The sequence below is a fragment of the Strigops habroptila genome, chromosome 3 (assembly GCF_004027225.2).
Source record: "Strigops habroptila isolate Jane chromosome 3, bStrHab1.2.pri, whole genome shotgun sequence".
NCBI lineage: Eukaryota > Metazoa > Chordata > Aves > Psittaciformes > Psittacidae > Strigops > Strigops habroptila.
The window spans coordinates 45,794,477-45,813,759 of NC_044279.2; the positions used below are offsets into that span (position 1 = coordinate 45,794,477).

The 19,283-nt window shown below is 35.5% G+C and overlaps 1 protein-coding gene across 8 annotated transcripts in view; it reads right to left on the reverse strand.

The window, feature by feature from the left end:
• CEP290 (centrosomal protein 290) overlaps nt 1–19,283 on the reverse strand; it is a 56,075-nt gene that overhangs the window by 30,563 nt on the left and 6,229 nt on the right. For all 8 annotated transcript variants that reach the window (XR_003990739.1, XR_003990740.1, XM_030480862.1 and 5 more), the window contains 18 exons: nt 19,014–19,103; nt 18,817–18,939; nt 16,894–17,017; nt 16,156–16,328; nt 15,285–15,447; nt 14,549–14,649; nt 14,369–14,456; nt 13,783–13,895; nt 12,003–12,087; nt 10,551–10,693; nt 9,805–9,969; nt 8,947–9,096; nt 7,849–7,964; nt 7,458–7,560; nt 7,077–7,307; nt 6,359–6,532; nt 4,464–4,579; nt 3,439–3,640 (listed from right to left, as the gene is read on the reverse strand). Coding sequence is in view for 6 of the 8 variants with exons in the window: in XM_030480862.1 (XP_030336722.1) it covers nt 3,439–3,640; nt 4,464–4,579; nt 6,359–6,532; nt 7,077–7,307; nt 7,458–7,560; nt 7,849–7,964; nt 8,947–9,096; nt 9,805–9,969; nt 10,551–10,693; nt 12,003–12,087; nt 13,783–13,895; nt 14,369–14,456; nt 14,549–14,649; nt 15,285–15,447; nt 16,156–16,328; nt 16,894–17,017; nt 18,817–18,939; nt 19,014–19,103 (2,460 nt within the window). In the remaining 2 variants the exon portion in view is untranslated. The remainder of the gene's footprint in view (nt 1–3,438; nt 3,641–4,463; nt 4,580–6,358; nt 6,533–7,076; nt 7,308–7,457; nt 7,561–7,848; nt 7,965–8,946; nt 9,097–9,804; nt 9,970–10,550; nt 10,694–12,002; nt 12,088–13,782; nt 13,896–14,368; nt 14,457–14,548; nt 14,650–15,284; nt 15,448–16,155; nt 16,329–16,893; nt 17,018–18,816; nt 18,940–19,013; nt 19,104–19,283) is intronic.

Genomic DNA, 19,283 nt, shown 5'->3' on the forward strand with positions numbered 1-19,283 from the left:
AATCCACTGTTGGTGATACTCCGTCATTCCAGGTCATTGATGCCAATGTGTGGGCATATGATGATGGCGCACTCCGTGTAAGTTTCCGCCACATGGGTCGTGTACATTCGACTTCATCTGGGTCTACGGATGTGTTCCTGGAATCCGGCCTACGATAGATCATCTCTATAATGGCTGATTCCCTCAGGGACTGGATGCCTTTCTCTATCGTGGTCCAGTTGGCTGAGCGATTCGTAATATCGTCTTTGTAGGGAAACCTTTCCTTCACAGCTGCCAGGAGCCGCCTCCAAAGACTGAGGGCTCGCTTCTCTCTTGCAATCGCTTTGTCAATTCCTCCTTCCTTAGCAAGTGATCCCAGCTGCTTGGCTTCCCTACCTTCTAGTTCATGACCGTCGGCCCCATTGTCCCAGCACCGGAGCAACCAGGTGACAATGTGCTCCCCTGGAAGACGGGTGAAATCTTTTCGCATATTCCGTAGTTCGGTTGAGGTCCGGGGTCGAGAAGTGACCTCTTCTTCTTCTTCTTCTTCCTCTGACCCACGTAGTAGTAACTCTTGTTCAGGTGCTGTTGCATATAGTAATGGCACTGGGTCTTCATCTTTCTTCGCTTCGCGGGTTGCTCTTTGTGCCTTTCGTCTGCTTTTGCTTACAGGGGCAACAGACATTGTCACAAACTGGACATTTGGTTTAGCTGCAGTGTTTGTCACTGTGGTTGGAGTGGCTGCAGTGTCTGCCACTAGGATTGGAGTGGTTGCAATGTCTATTGCTGGGGTTGGTGCAGCTGTTGTGCTTGGGAGTTGAGTAACACCAACAGCTGCATTATCTGTTGCTGTCGGGGTTTGAGTAGCTACTGTGCTTGTCACTGGGGTTGGTGTAGCTGCAGTGCTTGGAGTAGCCATATTGTCTGTTGCTGTCGGGGTTTGAATAGCTACTGTGCATGTCACTGGGGTTGGTGTAGCTGTGGTGCTTGGAGTAGCTATATTGTCTGTTGCTGTCGGGGTTTGAGTAGCTACTGTGCTTGTCACTGGGGTTGGTGTGGCTGCGTTGTCTGTTGCTTTGCCATCAGATCCAGAGACATTTTTTTCCCTTTGAAGGTGCTGGATAGTGTTGAGCAGGGCTCTGTAGGCATAGGCCAAGCCCCAGCACGTTGCCAAAATTTGTCCCTCTCTGGTATAACCAGGACGACAGCACACCTCGTTTAAGTGTTTTACTAGTTTTTCCGGATGTTGCACTTGTTCAGTGGTGAAGTTCCAAAGCACTGGAGGGGCCCACTGGCCTAGGTACTTGCCCATACTATCCCACACACCCTGCCACTCATAACTGTCCAGCCTCAGGGAAAATCTCCTGGTGGTCCTCCTATATCGTCGTCTAACCCTAGACCAGATTCGAACCTGATACTGCTGAATTTTTGACATTAAACGAAATAGGATGTTCCTACGACGGGATGGCCGTGGGTAAAACACACTCCGTATGTTTGCCAACATGCTGATCCCCAGCACAATCAGCAGGCAGGTTTCAAGGGTACTCAAAGGCCATCTAAAACCTTCAGAACTCTCAACTGCTGTTGCAAATAGGCTGGTGGGGGAACGGGGGGTGAAAGAGAATGCTTCCTTCGTAAGTTTACCCCCCGAGGAGAAAAAAAAAGATATGCAATTGCTAAAATATTTCATTATATACCTCCCAATGTATAGTGGTGATGGCCACGCTGGAAGCACAAACCAGACCAGTTTCATGATCAATGAGTCTATTGTATTACAAGTCATTACCATGAAGTACAGTGAAACAAGAACCTTCGCCCAGGCCCCCCAGCCGATAAACGCTAAAACAGCAAATAGTGGCTGTAAGTAAGGTACAACATGCTGAAATTCTGAGATCAAGCGCAACAAGTCTGAGAGCCAAATAATCACCATTGTGACGAGTAGTAACAATGAATTCTTATCACAAATATGATTAAACACACTCTGGTCAGATCTGTCGTTATCTCAACCTTTCATGCCCCACGTTGGGCGCCAAAAAGAACTGTCGTGGTTTGAGCCCAGCCAGTAACTCAGAACCACACAGCCGCTCGCTCACTCCCCCCCCCCCCCACTTCTTCCTCCCCCCGCTCCCGGAGGGATGGGGAGGAGAATGGGAAGAATGTAACTCCCACGGGTTGAGATAAGAGCAGTCCCGCAACTAAGGTATAACACAAAACCACTACTGCTACCACCAATGATAATAACAATTAGTGAAATAACAAGGGGAGAGGATACAATCGCTCACCACCCGCCGACCGATACCCAGCCCGACCCGAGCAGTGATCAGGGCCTTCCGGGTGACTCCCCCCGGTTTATATACTGGGCATGACGTGCTGTGGTATGGAATACCCCTTTGGCTAGTTTGGGTCAGGTGTCCTGTCTCTGCTTCCTCCCGGCTTCCCCTCCTCCCTGGCAAAGCATGAGACTGAGAAAGTCCTTGGTTGGAATAAACATTACTTAGCAACAACTAAAAACATCGGTGTTATCAGCGTTGTTCCCAGGCTGAAAGTTAAAAAACACAGCACTGCACCAGCTACTAAGCAGGAGAAAAATGACTGCTATAGCTGAACCCAGGACAAAAGGCAATGATGCCAGATTATGAGACACTGACAACAGGAGTATATGAAACAGAAAATATATGTCCTGAAGCTACAGAAATGAGGAAAAAAGGGATGCGCAGATGAACGAATAAGAAAAAAATTGTGGAGTTTATCAATTCTGGGTGAAGGAAGACAAGTAGACCTAAATGTACCACAAGATAAATAATAATATATGCAAAAGTTAAAAAGGAAAATGTGATCCCAGGGTGCATGATCTGAGGTATTTCTTAATGAAATAAAAGAACTCATGCAATCAGAAAAGTTTTTAACAATATAACACTGCTGCTGAAAAGCTTTATACTTTCAGTTACTCCATGTCCCAAATGTATTTAAATGAAAACAGTGTAACAAACGCTACAGATCATCAGCTTCAATGACAGTGTCTTCTCTTCTATTCCTGTATATATAGATAATGTTTGGCATGTAACAGAGGACATAACCAGTCTGTAACAGAACCATAACACTATCATTTGCAAATGGGATGCAAAGGTCTAACACTTTTTGAATCATTGGTAATTAAGGGAAAATAAGCAGAAAAGGGATCTTATGAATTAGACACAAGAAATAAGAACAGACCTTTTTCTAGCAGTCTGCTGAAAAACTAGCAAGCTGTTCATGATGTGTTTTACAGAGATTAACTAAACTACCGACAAATAAATTATCATATGTACTGTGCATGCAGAACTGCAGCTCTTAACGTTAGCTATATTTTGCATCATAAGCTTACTTGCCAGTTGTAATGTGAATTAATACTTTTTGAAAAGCTCAAGAATACGCTTTTAAGATGTGTGAAATTACGTTGTAAATTCTCAACAGATTTACCTCAGCAAATTTTGTTTCCAATTCAAAATTACGTTCTTCTATTTGCTTTACAGTATTCCTTAACTGTTCATACATTCGTTGCGAATGTTCTGCTCTCTGTCTTTCATTTAGTTCCTTCATTTCCAACATCGTGATTTTCTTAGAAATGGACAAAATCTCACTGTTGGTTACTGCTTTTGTGGCCTTGTCCATGGTATTGTCACTTCCTACATCAAAAAATATTTACATTAGGGAATACGCAAGCTGATTCAACTATGAAAATTATTTGCTCCATGAAATAGAATGTGAGTTTTGCTTTATCTCCGTCAGATAAACTTTACTGTATTACTTCTTTAAACTGGAGACATGGTTACCTTGCCTTATTACATGTTCAAAAAGTATCTAATTTGAATAAAATATTATTATCAATTATAAATGGGTATATCTGCAACCATGGTTATTGAGACTGATAAGTATTTTCAGTGTGGCCTTTCACTCTATCCTTAACTCAGCTGGTAAATCTTCAGGAAATTTAATTTAAGATCTGTAAAAGAAATAGGTGTGGATGAGTTGTTCCTGAGTAACGGGGATGTAAACTGTACACAAAGAAGCCTTACCTATCAAGGAAAAATACTTTGCTACAGAGCATGAAACCAGGAAAAAGAAATAAGTTTTCTAACCACCTATGAAGTACTTTGACTAACAATCAAGTTAGGACATACTACCCCTTATTAAAAAAATTAAAAATCAGGTGATGCTGCTTTACAAGTCCCAGCTTTTAAACCCTTAACCCAAGAAAAGTCAACATGGAACAGGTTACAGAGAAAGAAAAACAAACTTGGTTTTGGTCAAATAGATAAGTAAAATGAAACAAACAAACAAGAAAATTCACCAAAAAACCCCAAACCAAACCATTAACGACAAACACAAAATAGTTTTGCCTTTTTTGTTTGTTTTAAGATGTATACATTTTAAAAAATTTTAAGATATTTCTTTTACACGGAACATACCATTTGATTTTTAATGCTGCAATATAACTTTCATACTTGCCCAGTTTAGTCATCTGTTCCCAAGCCTGTTCTACAGTGTGAAGTTTCTCTTTCGTGACCTCCAGTTCCTTATTCAATGAATTTATCTGGGCTTTCAACGATATATTCTCACACTGTATGACAAAAAAATTGCAACATAACAGCAAAGTATTTAACTGTAGCAGAATTAGTATCTATAAAATCTATTCAATGAATAGATTTAATTTATGCATAACCCATAATCTACATATATGACAACAGAAGAGCATAAATTTCCTCCCGAGTGTAAAAATGCTAGTCTTTTCTCTCTCTGTTGTATCTTACTGCCATTTAGTATTGCTGTGAACATTTATCGCCAGTGACTGTGATTCCTAGAGTGTCTAGAAATAGATGAAGAAATCTGTTTGTAATATTAAACAATCTCATTAACAGTGAGAAAGAAAGAAGTACTTCCAGAAGATATTTTATCCCGCACAGTACACTCCATCTTGCACATAAATACATATTTGAGACAGATCATATGCTTCTTTTAGTGCTTTTAAGCATCTAATATGATGACAAACATTAGTTTTGTAACTGTTCCTTCATTCCTCCACATAGAAATACGAATTTTCACATTAACCAGTAAAACAAATTGAATACTTCATATTAAGAAAGCCAATCATATCCTGGGCTGCATCAAACGGAGAGTGACCAGCAGGTCGAAGGAGGTGATCCTGCCCCTCTACTCTGCTCTCATGAGACCCCACTTGGAGTGCTGCATACAGTTCTGGTGTCCCCAACATAAGAAAGACATAGAACTGTTGGAGCAAGTCCAGAGGAGGGCCACAAGGATGATAAAGGGGCTTGAGCACCTCCCATACAAAGACAGGCTGAGAAAATCGGGGCTGTTCTGTGATTCTAATTTCTAGTTTCCTAAAAACATTTTTAATTTGCTATGATAAATGATTCTCTAGCTCTGTGAAACTGCTGAAATAGGCAACGCACAAAATTTCATAAAATACAGAAGGAAGCATTCATTCTTCAGCTGACACAAATGCACCGACCTGTTCTCAAGCAGACAAATTTAGTAGTTCAGTAAGTTTACCCAGAACATGTACTTAACCCCTGTCAACCGAAGAAACCCAAGAGACCAGAACATGACACAAGCTTTACCTGGTTAAACTACTACTTTCTTGGACTATTATTTCTGACATGAATGAAAAGTGGGAGGCAGTAATGTATCTTTGAAGCCAGCTTTACAGCTTGAAAAGAAGCTCCCTTCTATTTGAGAATAAAAGTTCAAAAGAATAGCTACATATTTGTAGTCCCTGCAACATTTTGTAAACACATTGTGAACAATCTTTGGTTACTTTCTCTTTTTATGGAGCAAAAAGCTTACTGCTTACTGCCTTTTAGAACGGTATATTTCATTCTTGCAAATCAGAAATTAGTAAGAGCACTTACTTTGAAAGAAAGCTTTAAAAGTGTTTACACTCATTCTACTTTCCTTATGACCTAGAAAACTGAAGATGATAGCAAATATTTCTTCTGCCAGCCTTGTTTTCGTAATCAAAGAACAAAAAATACTTCGTGAGGGAACATACCCATACTTAAAAAGCAAACATAACCAAATAAACCAACCCACAAAACAATTCAACAAAATGCTTTTATGTATGCTTAACGAAAAAAATCTGTGACTTTGTGTATGTTTCTTAATCCACTGAAAATTACTGGAGACACAAAATCAATTTAATAGCAACAGTAAGACTGGCTCTAATATCTCATACCCACTACAGGACTGTTATAACCTGCAGTTCCAGTGCTGGGATTTCTGTTCTATCTTTCTATTAAGCAAGAATAGAAACCAATACAGAACGAATGTGTAATGAGGGGGTTTTTCCCTTAGGGTTCAAACATAATGTAAACATTACCTCCATGTGTTCCATGTTTGTTGTCCGCTGGACAAGCACATTATCTTTTTGTAACATATCTCTGTATTTAGCAGTTAATGCATTATACTGCTTATTAGCCAGCTCTAGCTCAGACAATGGCACACTACCATCCAACACTTTTTGCAGAGCTGCAATCTTAAAGCTAGCCATTTCCTATGAAAATAATCAACACAATGGGTTACTAAGGTCTGCTGGGTCTTTAAATAGGAAAATTATAATTACTCCACATAAAAAGAATACTATTTAATATAATGCTTTAGAACATAATACTGGTTTATTTTACTAAACTACTGTCCATCTTTATAAACAGCTTGCAATAAGCATTGGTAAAATTTTTCTGGTATTCAAACTCTCTGGGTGATTTTATCAATGGTTGCCTCATAAAGGCACTGTCAAAACCATACTTTACAAAGATGAGTTAATAGAGGCCCTAGCAACCTGCAAGGCCACAAAGTAAGATTTGGTTTCATATGACACTTTCAATAAAAAGAACTTGTTCAAGCAACTTCAGAAGGAGAAAACTGACAGGTTTCATATTTTGATGCTTACTTAAACACACAATCTTTTGACAAAATTTATAACAGCATTTGACAAGCATTTGGGTAATACATTCAAGAAACTAATAGTGCCTCCATTTTAAAAAAAGGGCATTTATTGTAAAAATAAAAACGTGTACTATTATGACCGTAAACTGCACCTTGAATCGTTGCAAGTTTCCAATCTTCTCTGTAACTGCAGTCTCCATATGTGTTATTTCACCCTTTAGTTTCTCATTTTCTCTTCTAAGATGCCGTTCTGCTTCCAGTAAAGCAGTATACTGCCTTGTTAGTGACCTCTCATTAACTCGTAAAACAGTTATTTTTCTATTATTTTCTGCAAGTACTTTCTTTGTTTCATCAGGATCCAGCTGAAGTGCACTGAGTAGATTCTGTAAAACAATTTTTTTAAAAGAACCTTGTACAGAAATAAGGTAAGATTCAACTACATAGACAAGCTTTCTTGCACAATTTTATCTAGGTGTGAAAATTCTGTTCATCTGTCTTGAAATAATTTCTATTTGCTAATAAAAATTACTTACAGAATATGCCTTTATTTTTGTAGCATCCTGTTCTTTTTGCTCTTCTAGCCTTTTCATTTCCTCTTTCATATTTTCAGATTCTTTCTGCCAGCTTTCCTTTTGACTAAAACAGTAATTAAATATTTTCATTTATAATGATCAAAGACAAGATGATTTTTAAAACCGTAACTGAACCAGCAAATATTGCAAACCAAGGTACTTATTTTTAGCAGCAACATAATTTCAAAATTACATTATAAATTGTAGCTGGATTACTGAAAAACTATACCCTCTGTTTAGGCTCCATTTGGTTTAATGATGAAGTAATTCTTAAGTTAAAGTGTCTTATCTCTTCTACATTCCCCAATATTTAGATAGTTGAACTTCCGTAATTCAGGAAAGAGAATAATACCTTTGATATTCTTTATACAGCAAGCCTTGTTGATGACGAATTACTGCAAATTTTTGCTTGTAGTCCTCTACTGCATCTTCTAATTCTTTAAGTAACTGTTCTTTATTTTCCAGTTCCTAATAATTATTTTCCAAATATAATACTGAAGTGATTAACAAAGGTTTTACACATGAAAGGATTAATCAAAATGCCAGTTCTCCCTTGTGTTTTTCATGATAGATGCTTCTGTCATGGACTGTGCGAACTGCAGTATTAAATGTGTATTTTCTTTAGAAGCAACAGATGAAAACAAGTCCAATGAAATCTGGGATTCATATTAATACAAAGGTGTGAAATAGTGCATCATTGCACTGTGGATTACAGCCCTCAAACCTCAAGCCACCATAACATGAGGCTAGCCCACAAAGAATACTAACTGAATGTCTGACTGAAAAGCGATGTTTTCTTCTTATGTTCCCAAATACTCTTCTACTTTATAATCATATACACCTGAAAGATAATCTCTAATCAAGAAAAGTGATCAAAGACAGAACAAAATAATGTAGCATTAATAAAAAGGTAAGTTCTTTTTACTCCAATTCTCAAAGAGTCAGTTCTTCTTTACTTTATGCTCAATGGCTTCGGTTTCAATGTATTCATGCCTCTTTTTACAAATGTTGTATTTTTGAAAAATAATGGAAAGAAAATTCATATGGTAAATAAATAGAGACCTTTGCCGCATAGAGAAAACCTGTTTAGAGTAGGATTTGTGCATGCAGACTCAGGTGTGGAATTCAGACAGCAGTAACAGAGAATTTCTCATAGAAAGAGTGCAAATGCAGAAGTAGAAGGAAGAGTGGACAAATATTTAGATTTAAAAAGAAATCTGAATTGTTCTAAGAGATTTAAGTATTATCTTCCAGGTTTACCACAGCAAATTACTTACAGCTTTAAAAAAAAAACCAAACCAGAATAATAGCTCAAGGAGTTTACTTGACGTCAGAACTTCAAAATAATTTTGGAGTAATCTCCTGTGTCCATGCAAGCCATGGTACTAAATTTCAGAGGAATTAGCTATATGTTACAAATATTCTTGATATTAAGGAGTAAATGAGTTACCTGTACAAGATGTATTAAATATTCATTCAGAGAGTTAATCATATTAACACTTGAAGGAACCATTCCTTCTGGAAGATTCACTGTTTGGAAGACAATACTGGCACCTTCTGACTGCTGTAATAAGGAAATTTCATTTTTCAATTGTGCAATCTAGAGAAAAGAAACAAAACCATCAATCAGCTCTTCCTATTCAATTAAAAAAAAAAAATTATGGAAAATATATTGTTTTCCTGTGCTACATCAGTTGTTATTAACAACCTAATTCACTTTTAACTTTTTAAAAGCTCTCTGGTTCTCTACTCTAACAGTACATAAAACACTATTTTAGAATATTAATTACTGGAAACTCTTTTTGCATCACCAAAGCTATTCTAAAAAGCAAATTTAAATTTGGCTTCTTGTAAGACAATAATTCACTGCTTATTCCTGCTGTGGAAAGAAGCATTCCACAAAAAAATCAACTGCACAACTTAAAACAAGAGACAAGATTTTAGAGAATGTTTCATCATTTTGGAACACTTAATCTCTGTTACTTTTTTATACATAACAAATGCAAGACTACTGCTTCTTGAAGAAACAAACCTATGAGCTTTTCTAGGCACAGCTCTTTCCAAAAGACAAGTATGACTGTAGTATAGCATGATAGGATATTCCAAGGATAAAGTAACATTAAGAAGAGTAAGATTTGAACTTAAAATGGACAAATTGGAAGATCCAATACATATATTTAAGATTTGTAAAATTACACTGTTCACATAAGCTAAATTTAGCATCTTATAGATTGTGTGGTTTTGTTCTATATTATCAGAGCAGCCACTTTTCAAGCACAAAATAAATTTTATAAAATAAGTTGTATACCTTTTCATTTGCATTTGCCAGCTGATTAGAGAAATTTGTTGCCTCTTTCTGAGTCTGTTTCAGTTCCTGTCGTAATTCTTCATTTCGCCCTGTAAGCTGGTCAACCTGAGCTTTTAAGTGCACACTAGTATCAAAGATTCCCTCTGAATTCTTTGACTCCATTGCCTAAGGCAGTAAACACTTAATCAACAAAACAAAGTGCAGAAAAGCATTTTTTTTACATAATAAACCAGAGCCCTCAAATTTAGACAACATGAAATTAACAAAAAGAATGAAACTTTAACGTTGTAAAATCTACTTATCAGTTTCCTGTATAGCTTGCCATAGACTATGACTTAAATTGTTAAATTTTCCTGTAAAAAAAAAAAAAAAAAACCACTGTAAAAAACCCCTATTTTTCATTTGCAAGATGTTTGAATAAATAATTTCCCTTAAACTCTGCAGGTCCCAGAGATAAGAGACATGCAAACTTTTATGACTGGCACAATAAATTTACCAAACGCAGTTTTGAACCATCCACCTGAAGGTGTTTTGTTTATTTTAATTTTTATTGGCAATCTCCTGTTGCTTTATATTTTAAATTTGCATTTTTAAAGAGGTATTACACTATGTACACCTACTTGTAACTAAGGAAGCATATGTATAAGGAAGCTACTATTTAATTATACAATAACCCAATAATCGAGAAGAAAACAGAAGCCTGTAAATCCTATAAAGCTAAATAATACTTCAGAAAGTAAGCTTACGTTAACTAAACGATCCAGACTAGGGATTATTAAGGCTGTTTCTCCTCCCTTCACACTAGGATCTTTCTGCATTTCCTTGACAGCTTGCAATATTTCTTTCATTCCTTGTTCAAGTTGTTTATTCTCTTCTGATAATTCTTTTACTGCAATAAAAATTGTAAATGTGTCTAAAAGCACTGAAAAAATGATTTAAGGTTTCCTAGGACATGTCATTATAATGCTTGTTGATTTGATATATAGAAAGAATGTTCATATTATATATAAACATAACCAATTAATATGTGAAAAGTAAAGCTGCTAGGAACATCCAGAGAGTGTATTTTGCTGGAGAAGTACCAACAAGATATAATATGAATGAAATATGAAATGCTTCATGGGAACACATTTGACTTTGTTGAACCTTCCAGTCTCAATGTTTCCTGCCACTTTTTTCACTTCCTTAGTAGCCTGCCTGACCAGCTTTCACAAATCCAGAAACGTGGCTATCTTGGAAATGTTTGGGTTTAACAAGGAAGTATATGGGAATTGCCCGAATTCCCTGCTTCTGGGAAAAAGAGAACATTTAAATTACTTGGCTTTAATAAGGACTCTGAAGAAATACAATTTTCCTGCCATCATTAGTTTGTCAGTAGAATTCCAGATTTTCCAAGACTGATCAAGAAGTCCAGAAACTTTAAAAAAACCCAAACAATAAACCAATGAGGACTTTCTCTACAAGTTAACAAGACGGCTGACTGTTCTAAAGATCCAGGAGTGAATGCAGTATTTGGAGCAGTATAAGATTCTTGTCTAGAGAAATTAGAATTATTTTTATTTTGGACTTTACAAGCAGTACTCTTCAACTAACATACATGTATATGAAAGCAATGAGTGGGTTTAATTCCCAAACACTTCCTTAGAGTCAAACAAGCACTACAATCACACAAGTAAATTATTCTAATTGGGATCACTCACAGACTTAAAGCCCTTATGAGGTCTGATTCAGGAAAGAAAAAAAAAAACCATGAAGAGCCTAGTTTAACATATTTAGTACGAATAAACTATGTTTCATGTTCTATCACTAAGTTTAAAAGTAGCAGCGCAGTGTACATATTTATACACAGGTACACAAAGACACACACTAACATAAACACGAAATTTAGAAAGTCATTAATGATAATTCAAAGAAATTCCAATTTGACAAATGCCATTAACATTCATTGTTTTCTAATTGTTGTGTTCGCACCTGAACCAATCCACAACCATAATGCCCACAGTTCACAAGTACATACGAATGACTGTATAATAACCTTCTACGCACACAGCAAACACAATCACTGTGAAAGACCAAAGCAAACTGCATTTAAAAAAGAAACTGCCAAGTCAGATATTTGTGGTCACAATCACAAAATAAGCAAATTATCTGCAGGTACTTGATAACATTCCCTAGTTTTAAAACAGGCTGCAACTTACATTTAGACTGAAATTTGGCTATTACAGTCCTGTTCTTCTCCAAATCTCGCTCTCTCATACTTAATTCATTTGCAAGATACTCATTCTAAAGAAAAGAAGAAAGACATCTCAAAAATCATAGTTCAGAAATTTCAGTATTAGAATTTTCATTAAGACTCTGTAGTTAAATGAGAATAAACGCTTGAAAATATTGCTCATTCATATATGTACAACAGTGAAATTACACAGTATGTGAAGCAAAATGAGATGTTATATAGAAGGCAACAAAGAAATAGCCTCATCTTCACAGCAATAAAATTATCAGTGGGGAAAAAAAACGACACATAAATTTTATATAAATATTTATCATGTGAGGTGTTTTTTTGTGTGGGTGGGTTTTTTTGTTTGTTTGTGGGTTTTTTTTTTGGAGGCATTGGTTTTTTGGTTTGTAGGAGATGCAAGGCTGTATGCACTGAGAAAAATCATGAGTACTTTACTTACACAGATGTGTGGAAGGTCTTAGAATAAGAACTGTTCTCCCTTTGTATCCGTCTACGTGTGTGTGTGTGCACAGGTGTTGTGCAAATTTTTTCCACCAATAGAATGAAAATATCTGCCTACATTTTTCAATTCTATGTTAACAAATACACAGAAAATTAATGACTTAGCACTTTTTTTATTAGAAGAAAAAATGCCCAGTTCCCTTTGAAGTATCTCATAGATTTAATTAATAAAGATGAAAATAAACTAACACATCTGTATTATTTGAATTTACCTTCTGAATAACTGCAATAGATATAAGCATACACATACTATAAATGTGTCTCACCTGTGATCTAAGAAGGGCTAATTCTCTCCTCAATTGTTCTATGAGATTTTCAACAGGATCTACCTGACCTGCGTGTTCTGATTGTCCACTTTTGAGTCCATTTTCCAAAGTTCTTACTTGCAACAATTCTGTTAGGCATTTCTTTCCTTCTCTGTCTTCTTGAAAGGTAGTCAAATCAGAAAACCTTACTTGCAAATAGTCTTGCTCATCCTTCAATGCCATTATTTGTGCTTTGTGTGTTACTGGCTTTCCAAGCGCAGATGCACAAGGAATCAGAGAGTTTTTGCTGGCAGACTGTCTTGGGCAAAAATTTTGCTCCCCTGTTTGGTCTGAATTAGAACTTCTGGAAACTTCATTCTGAAAAGATGGTTTGTTTCTGTAATTTCGGTTATTTACCTCTGAGGTCTGACACACTGGCTGATAAGGAGAAAATGAACCTGTGCAATCTGATTTTAAGTCTTCTGACATCTCTCTATTGTCTGCATGATCTGTTATCCCTGATGTCTGTGAAAACTGTAGGTCTGGTGATACGTAAAGTTCTTTTATACTACGAGTTTCAGAATTACAGTTGTCATTAACTAGTTGCCACTCTGAACATAAATGAACCAAAGAAATACTTCTACTTTTTTCCAAGTGATCTGAATTCTGAAGTATGCCAGAAGTTCTTCTAGGTAGATTTCTCACAGCCTTACTGTTTTCAGCTATATCTTTCTCTGACTTCAAAAGTCTAACTGGTGCTTCTCTATCTGCAAATGTATTTCTCCGTTCCATGTTACATGAGCTGCTACCCTATATTCACAAAAAACTCAGAATATTAATTAGTTTTCTAAAAAATTATAAATTATTAATTCTTTAAAAGTAGTGAATAAAAGCACCTAGAGAAATATTTGAACAGATATTTACAAAATAACATAATTTATATTTCAAAGGAGAAAAACAATAAATGTTTATGAACTTGCTTTATGAACCTACCTTTGCTTTTGCTTCAGTAATATCCTGTCTGTTCAAGAGATTCAACTTCCTCTTATTCATTCCCTTCTCTTCAGTAAAGCTATCGGTTATCTGCACATCACCAGCATCCAATCCTAATTGCAAGTAAATGTACACACAATAAATGATTGTGAATTTTTAACTTTCCAAGCAAAGGAATATAATCCATTTAATACATCTGAGTTCTGGTTTTCTACCCGCAACGGAAGGAGCTGTAAACCCTTCCATTTGAGCACATGCTTCCCTGGGTGGCACAGAATTGAAATGTTCAGATTTCTGAAACACATATATTATACAGATGTCTTTGAAATCATGGTGAGAACATCCTGCATCTAAGAACTGCAAGCCAACGACACAACTCTCAGCGATGCACTACTAGCCATTACAAGTCAAAAAGTTACTGGGCTATAAGACTGTGAAAATACAAAACCACTCACCTCTTCCTACAGATTCAATTCAATGTATTTAGCCTTGTAATTTAAACAAGTAAGTATATCATAGCTATATCAATAGGTATAGACAACATGTTTTCGAAAGAACAGTTTATAATAAACAAAAAAAATCCTACCTATTGTTGCAATTCTTCTTCCTTTCTCCTGAGCCAACTTACGAATCTGCTTTTTCAATTCAATCCTTTCTTCTTCTAGTCTTTCAATCTGCGTATTATTGTTCACGGATCAGTATTTCATTTTGCTCAAATGCATTTTTATTATGTAGCTCTTACACAAAAATAAGATTTATCACTTGCCTCTTGCAAAAGAATCTGGTTTTCAGCTCTGTATTGCTGCTGCTTCAGTGCTTTGCTGTTTCTGAATTCACTTAAATCAATCATTGTCTTTGTGTCAAGACCTAAAACACGGTATACACTATATAATTATTCATTAAGCAGGAACACTAATGTTAGCAATCATTAGAATGCAGTTAATTTAACTAAGAACATAACTAGCCGAGTAGATTAAAAAAAAAAAAGTCAATAGTTGAATATATGTAGTTTTATATGTGTACACATCTTATGCTCCATATAGTAACACCAGGAAAAAGCATAATTTTACTTCAGGTACTCAAAACCCAAAATGCAATAAAATGCCACCTTAACTACATTTGTTTAGATTAAAGTTAACTACATTTATGTTTAGATTCTTCTGTGTAAAAATAAGCCTGTCCAAAGTCTTCTGGTTTAGAATCCAGCACTACGACTTCAGTTTCCAGATAGTGTTATTATAAAATTAATTAAGCAGTGTAGAGTCAAAGAGGAATCAAACCCAAAAAAGCACTACAAAACCTATTCTCCTATTTCCTTCAGTCAAAGCAACCTGCAAGCCTTGTACATTCATGCAGTTTGTCCTAACTTGCTACTTGCAAATATTACCAGAATATACAAAGTTATATATTATACCAGAATATACAAAGTAACATTTCCATGATACAATATTATTTCAATTCTTACACAGAAAATAAATGAAACCGAAATGGATATAACATACCTAAGCGCTCTCTGAGTTCTTCATTTTCATCAAGAAAATCATTTATTTTAAGTTCAAGTTTATTGCCTTCCTTAATTAATGTTTCAATCTCATGATCTCGAATTCTGATTTGCTTTTTTAAATCATTTATTTCAGCAACAGCCTCTTCCAAACCATATATTCCCTGAAACCAAATGGAAAGTAAAAATAAAACAACCAACAGCAGATGTAAGAAAATAAATTATGAATATGGTTTTCATCACTCCACAGATAAGAAAGATGTTTTTCAAACTGTGCAACTCTTCTGCACTATGCTTAGTGAAAAAAGTTACTGAATAAAAAGCAGAACTACAAATTTGTCTTTTAATTACAGAGGAGTCTCTGCATATTTCAAAACTGAGTCCTCTTCCTACATGATTCTTTGAAGAATCCTATCTTGAGTGTTCAGTTTCTGCTCAATGGACTTCAGAAGCCCATATTAATATGTTAAAACAGATGACTTGTACAAATTGTTAAATATGGCTAACAAATTGCAAGCAGTCACTGACTGCTATAGAATCATAGAATGGTTAGGGTTGGAAAGGACCTTAAGATTACCTAGTCCCAACCCCCCTGCCAAGGGCAGGGACACCTTACCCTAGACCATGTCAGCCAGTGCTCTGTCCAACCTGGCCTTGGAATGCTGAACGTTACTATTAAGGAAAAACAAACAAACAAACAAAAAACAAAACAAAACAAACAAACAAACGAAAAAAAACCTCAACCAAAAAACCAGCATCAGAAGTCTTTAATTTAATTTCTAATTAGAACAGAGTCAATAAAAAAATGGAAGGACAAAATGATCTCCTTAAAATATGATGAAATACCCTGTCCAGTCTGACACACTGTTTACCAGTTCATAGCCTCTCATTCGTTTCAGAGTCTCAAGAAGCTCTTTGTCCTTTTCTCTAGCATCTGCTTCTGCTAATTCTGCTGATTTCTCAGCCTCCTTAGTTCTCTCTTCTAGCATTTTCAACTTTTCTTGCATTTCCCCAATGCGATTCTGCTGAGCAAGAGATGAGTGACCTGTAAAGAAGAACCTTGATCTGTTTACAACTAGGAATTCTTGTTATCAGCCATCAAGCAAGAAACACTTTGGATGATGTTACAAAGGAGATCTTACTTTTGCTTCTCTTTTTAATTAACTAATTGAAAAAGACTATATGAATCCTTTTTCCCCACCAATTGTTCATTTAAACAATATTTATAAGAAATGCACGTAATTTTTTTATATATAGTATAAACATAGTATATTAAAAGTGAATTAGAATTCATTTTGAATTGCATGCTACTACTCACTTGCAATTCTTGATAAAGCAGAGATCTTATACGTTATGCTCTAACCATTACAGACTAGGTATAGTTTACTACACACTGCATTAGCCATAAACCCCACTGAATTACTGTGAATGAATTTAAACTCTTTATGAATGTTTAATAAATGAAAATGAACAAAAAAAAAAAATTAGAGACTAATATTACTCATATACTGCAAATATTTTTTCTGTGTTTCTAGTGAATAAAGAATGTTCAGTAAATTTGTGGTTTCTTATTGCCCTTTCCATAGACATTCAAATAAAATGGTTGCTACCTTTATCTTTTTGGAGATCACTTCGTAATTCCTCAATTAGCAGTGCATTTTGTTCCATTTCTTTGGTATACTGTTCAACTTGCTCAGTAAGCAATCGTACCTGCGCATCCCGCTCTTGCACACCCTACACACACGAAAAGGAAACTCCATTAAGAATTCTTCTTTACTGACAGGCAAGCTACCAGTATAGAACACCACACAATAAACAAAATTAAAAGTAGCTAAGACAAAACAATTTATAGAACACCAAATATACTGTACTTACAACAGAGTTCAGATATTATCTAGAAGTTGGGTATATAGAGGCAAAGCAGGAAAAATAAAAGAGTAAAAAATAAAGCATTCAAACACACACACGCAAAGCAGTATTTTAGTATACCGATTTTAAATGGAACAGTTCTCTCAGAGTTAAACAATGCATGATGAAAAGTTTCAGATGATACATGTTTCCTACAGCTTCCTCATAAACAATTGCCAGTGGGAAACAAGAGATACAAGTTCAACAGTGGGAGGACTAACAATCCATCATACATGACACCTGTATTGCAGACTGTCTTTCAGCAAGGCACCCAACTTTTAAAAAATCATATCACACCTTATTTTGCATGCATATACATCCATAAGTATATACAGACTGTGAAAGTGACTTCTATTTAAATATACTATTTCTGTGCTCATACATGAACTTTAGAAATATCATAGACAGCTTAAGGTTGTTTTTTCTGTAATGAACAAAAGAAGAAGAAGATAAAAAAGATACTTCGAAAAAAGTTACAGAAAGTAATTATAATGTAAAAATCTCAAGAGTTGCTGACCTTACTTTACACCAATATTATGAGAAACAAAAGCTCAGGCTTTCTTAGATGACAAATATAACCACAGTTCAAAACCAATGGTAAAGAGCTTAGCAAAGTTGTAAGGAGCTAAACATAACCCTTTAGAATGTGAACATACACTGAAGCATAACAAGCTCAGTCCATTTTGAGCTATAACACAGTGCAGTAAATTGGTTTGACTTTAAAGTGTCTGCTTTAAAAACACACTTATTTCCACAAAACTGTTCAAAATATCATGCTAATGATGATCATCCAAAAAAGCAACCTCTAGAGCTATCTAGTCAGCTAAACCCAGACTCTACAACTGCTTATCAAAGTTACTTTCAGCTGCATTCCTCTTCTGAAGAGGAAGAGGCTGATTTGCACCTAAGGTTTTTTTCTTTTTTTTTTTCTCCTGATAAGCTCTCTGTTCCTAGTTTTGGAAGACTACATAAATTTATCTCACCACACTGCTCAATCTACAAGGGCCCAACATATAATACAAATGTCAAATGACTCCTTGAATCAAGGCACAAAATCACCCTTTATCGTACAGTATCTTTCCTTGATGCATATTTCAGTGTTACTAATGGGCTGCTTATTTATTTATTCTCTTCATGTTTGTGAGGAAAAACAGGGAAATTCAAAATCATAGAGCTATGTGAGAGATACTCTTCATGGGCTGACGCACAGGCTTAATAGTAAGGCATGAAATGAGAGAAAGAAATGGAAAATTAAACACTAGTAAGAGTCTTCCTTGACTAACAAATTTAGAAGACAGAAACAAAGCTATAATTTAAAAACATTAAATTATGGATGCTTAGAATTTAAAGCAATCACTCTAGTAATGGAAAAGACAAATATGAAACTAGCAGAAACAACTACCACCGAGAGCTCAGTTCATACATACAGCAAGAGAAGTTTCCTTTGCGCACTGTCTATTAAGCTATCTTTGCAGTGGAATGACTTGACCTGTCTCATAATACTCAAACTTAAGTAACATATATTCTGGTATTTGCAAACTATGAAAGACTAAATAATTATCTGGTCATTAGCATATTTAGTGAGTGGTGATTTCTATGTGTGTAATTTCTCACACAGACTGTACCTGCTGAAGGGCCATTATACTGTTTCTGTCTACGTCAAGTTGGGCCATTTTCAATTTCTCTTTCAAGTTAAACAACATTTGCTGATACTGTAGGAGTTCATCATCTTTTGAAGCTAAGATACTCTGAAAAGAAGATAAAATACAATCAGAACACTTGAAATAATCCCCCAAAATAATAAAAAAGTATTAAAAAGTACCTTCCATTCTTCAACTTTTGCATTTACAGCTGCCATAAGTGGATAGTCTTCTTCATTCTTTGCTTTCAGCTGGTCTGAAAGCTCCTGAACCTAGAAATGCCATCTGAATTAATATCACATCACAAAACTGTTTTGCTCAATATATATGTACAAACACATTATACATATAACATATACATACAATTTAACTGATTAGCATTACAGCAGCAAGGGAAGATCATGACTCTTAAGAACACGAGTATGACTACAATTTTGTACAAAAAAATCTGT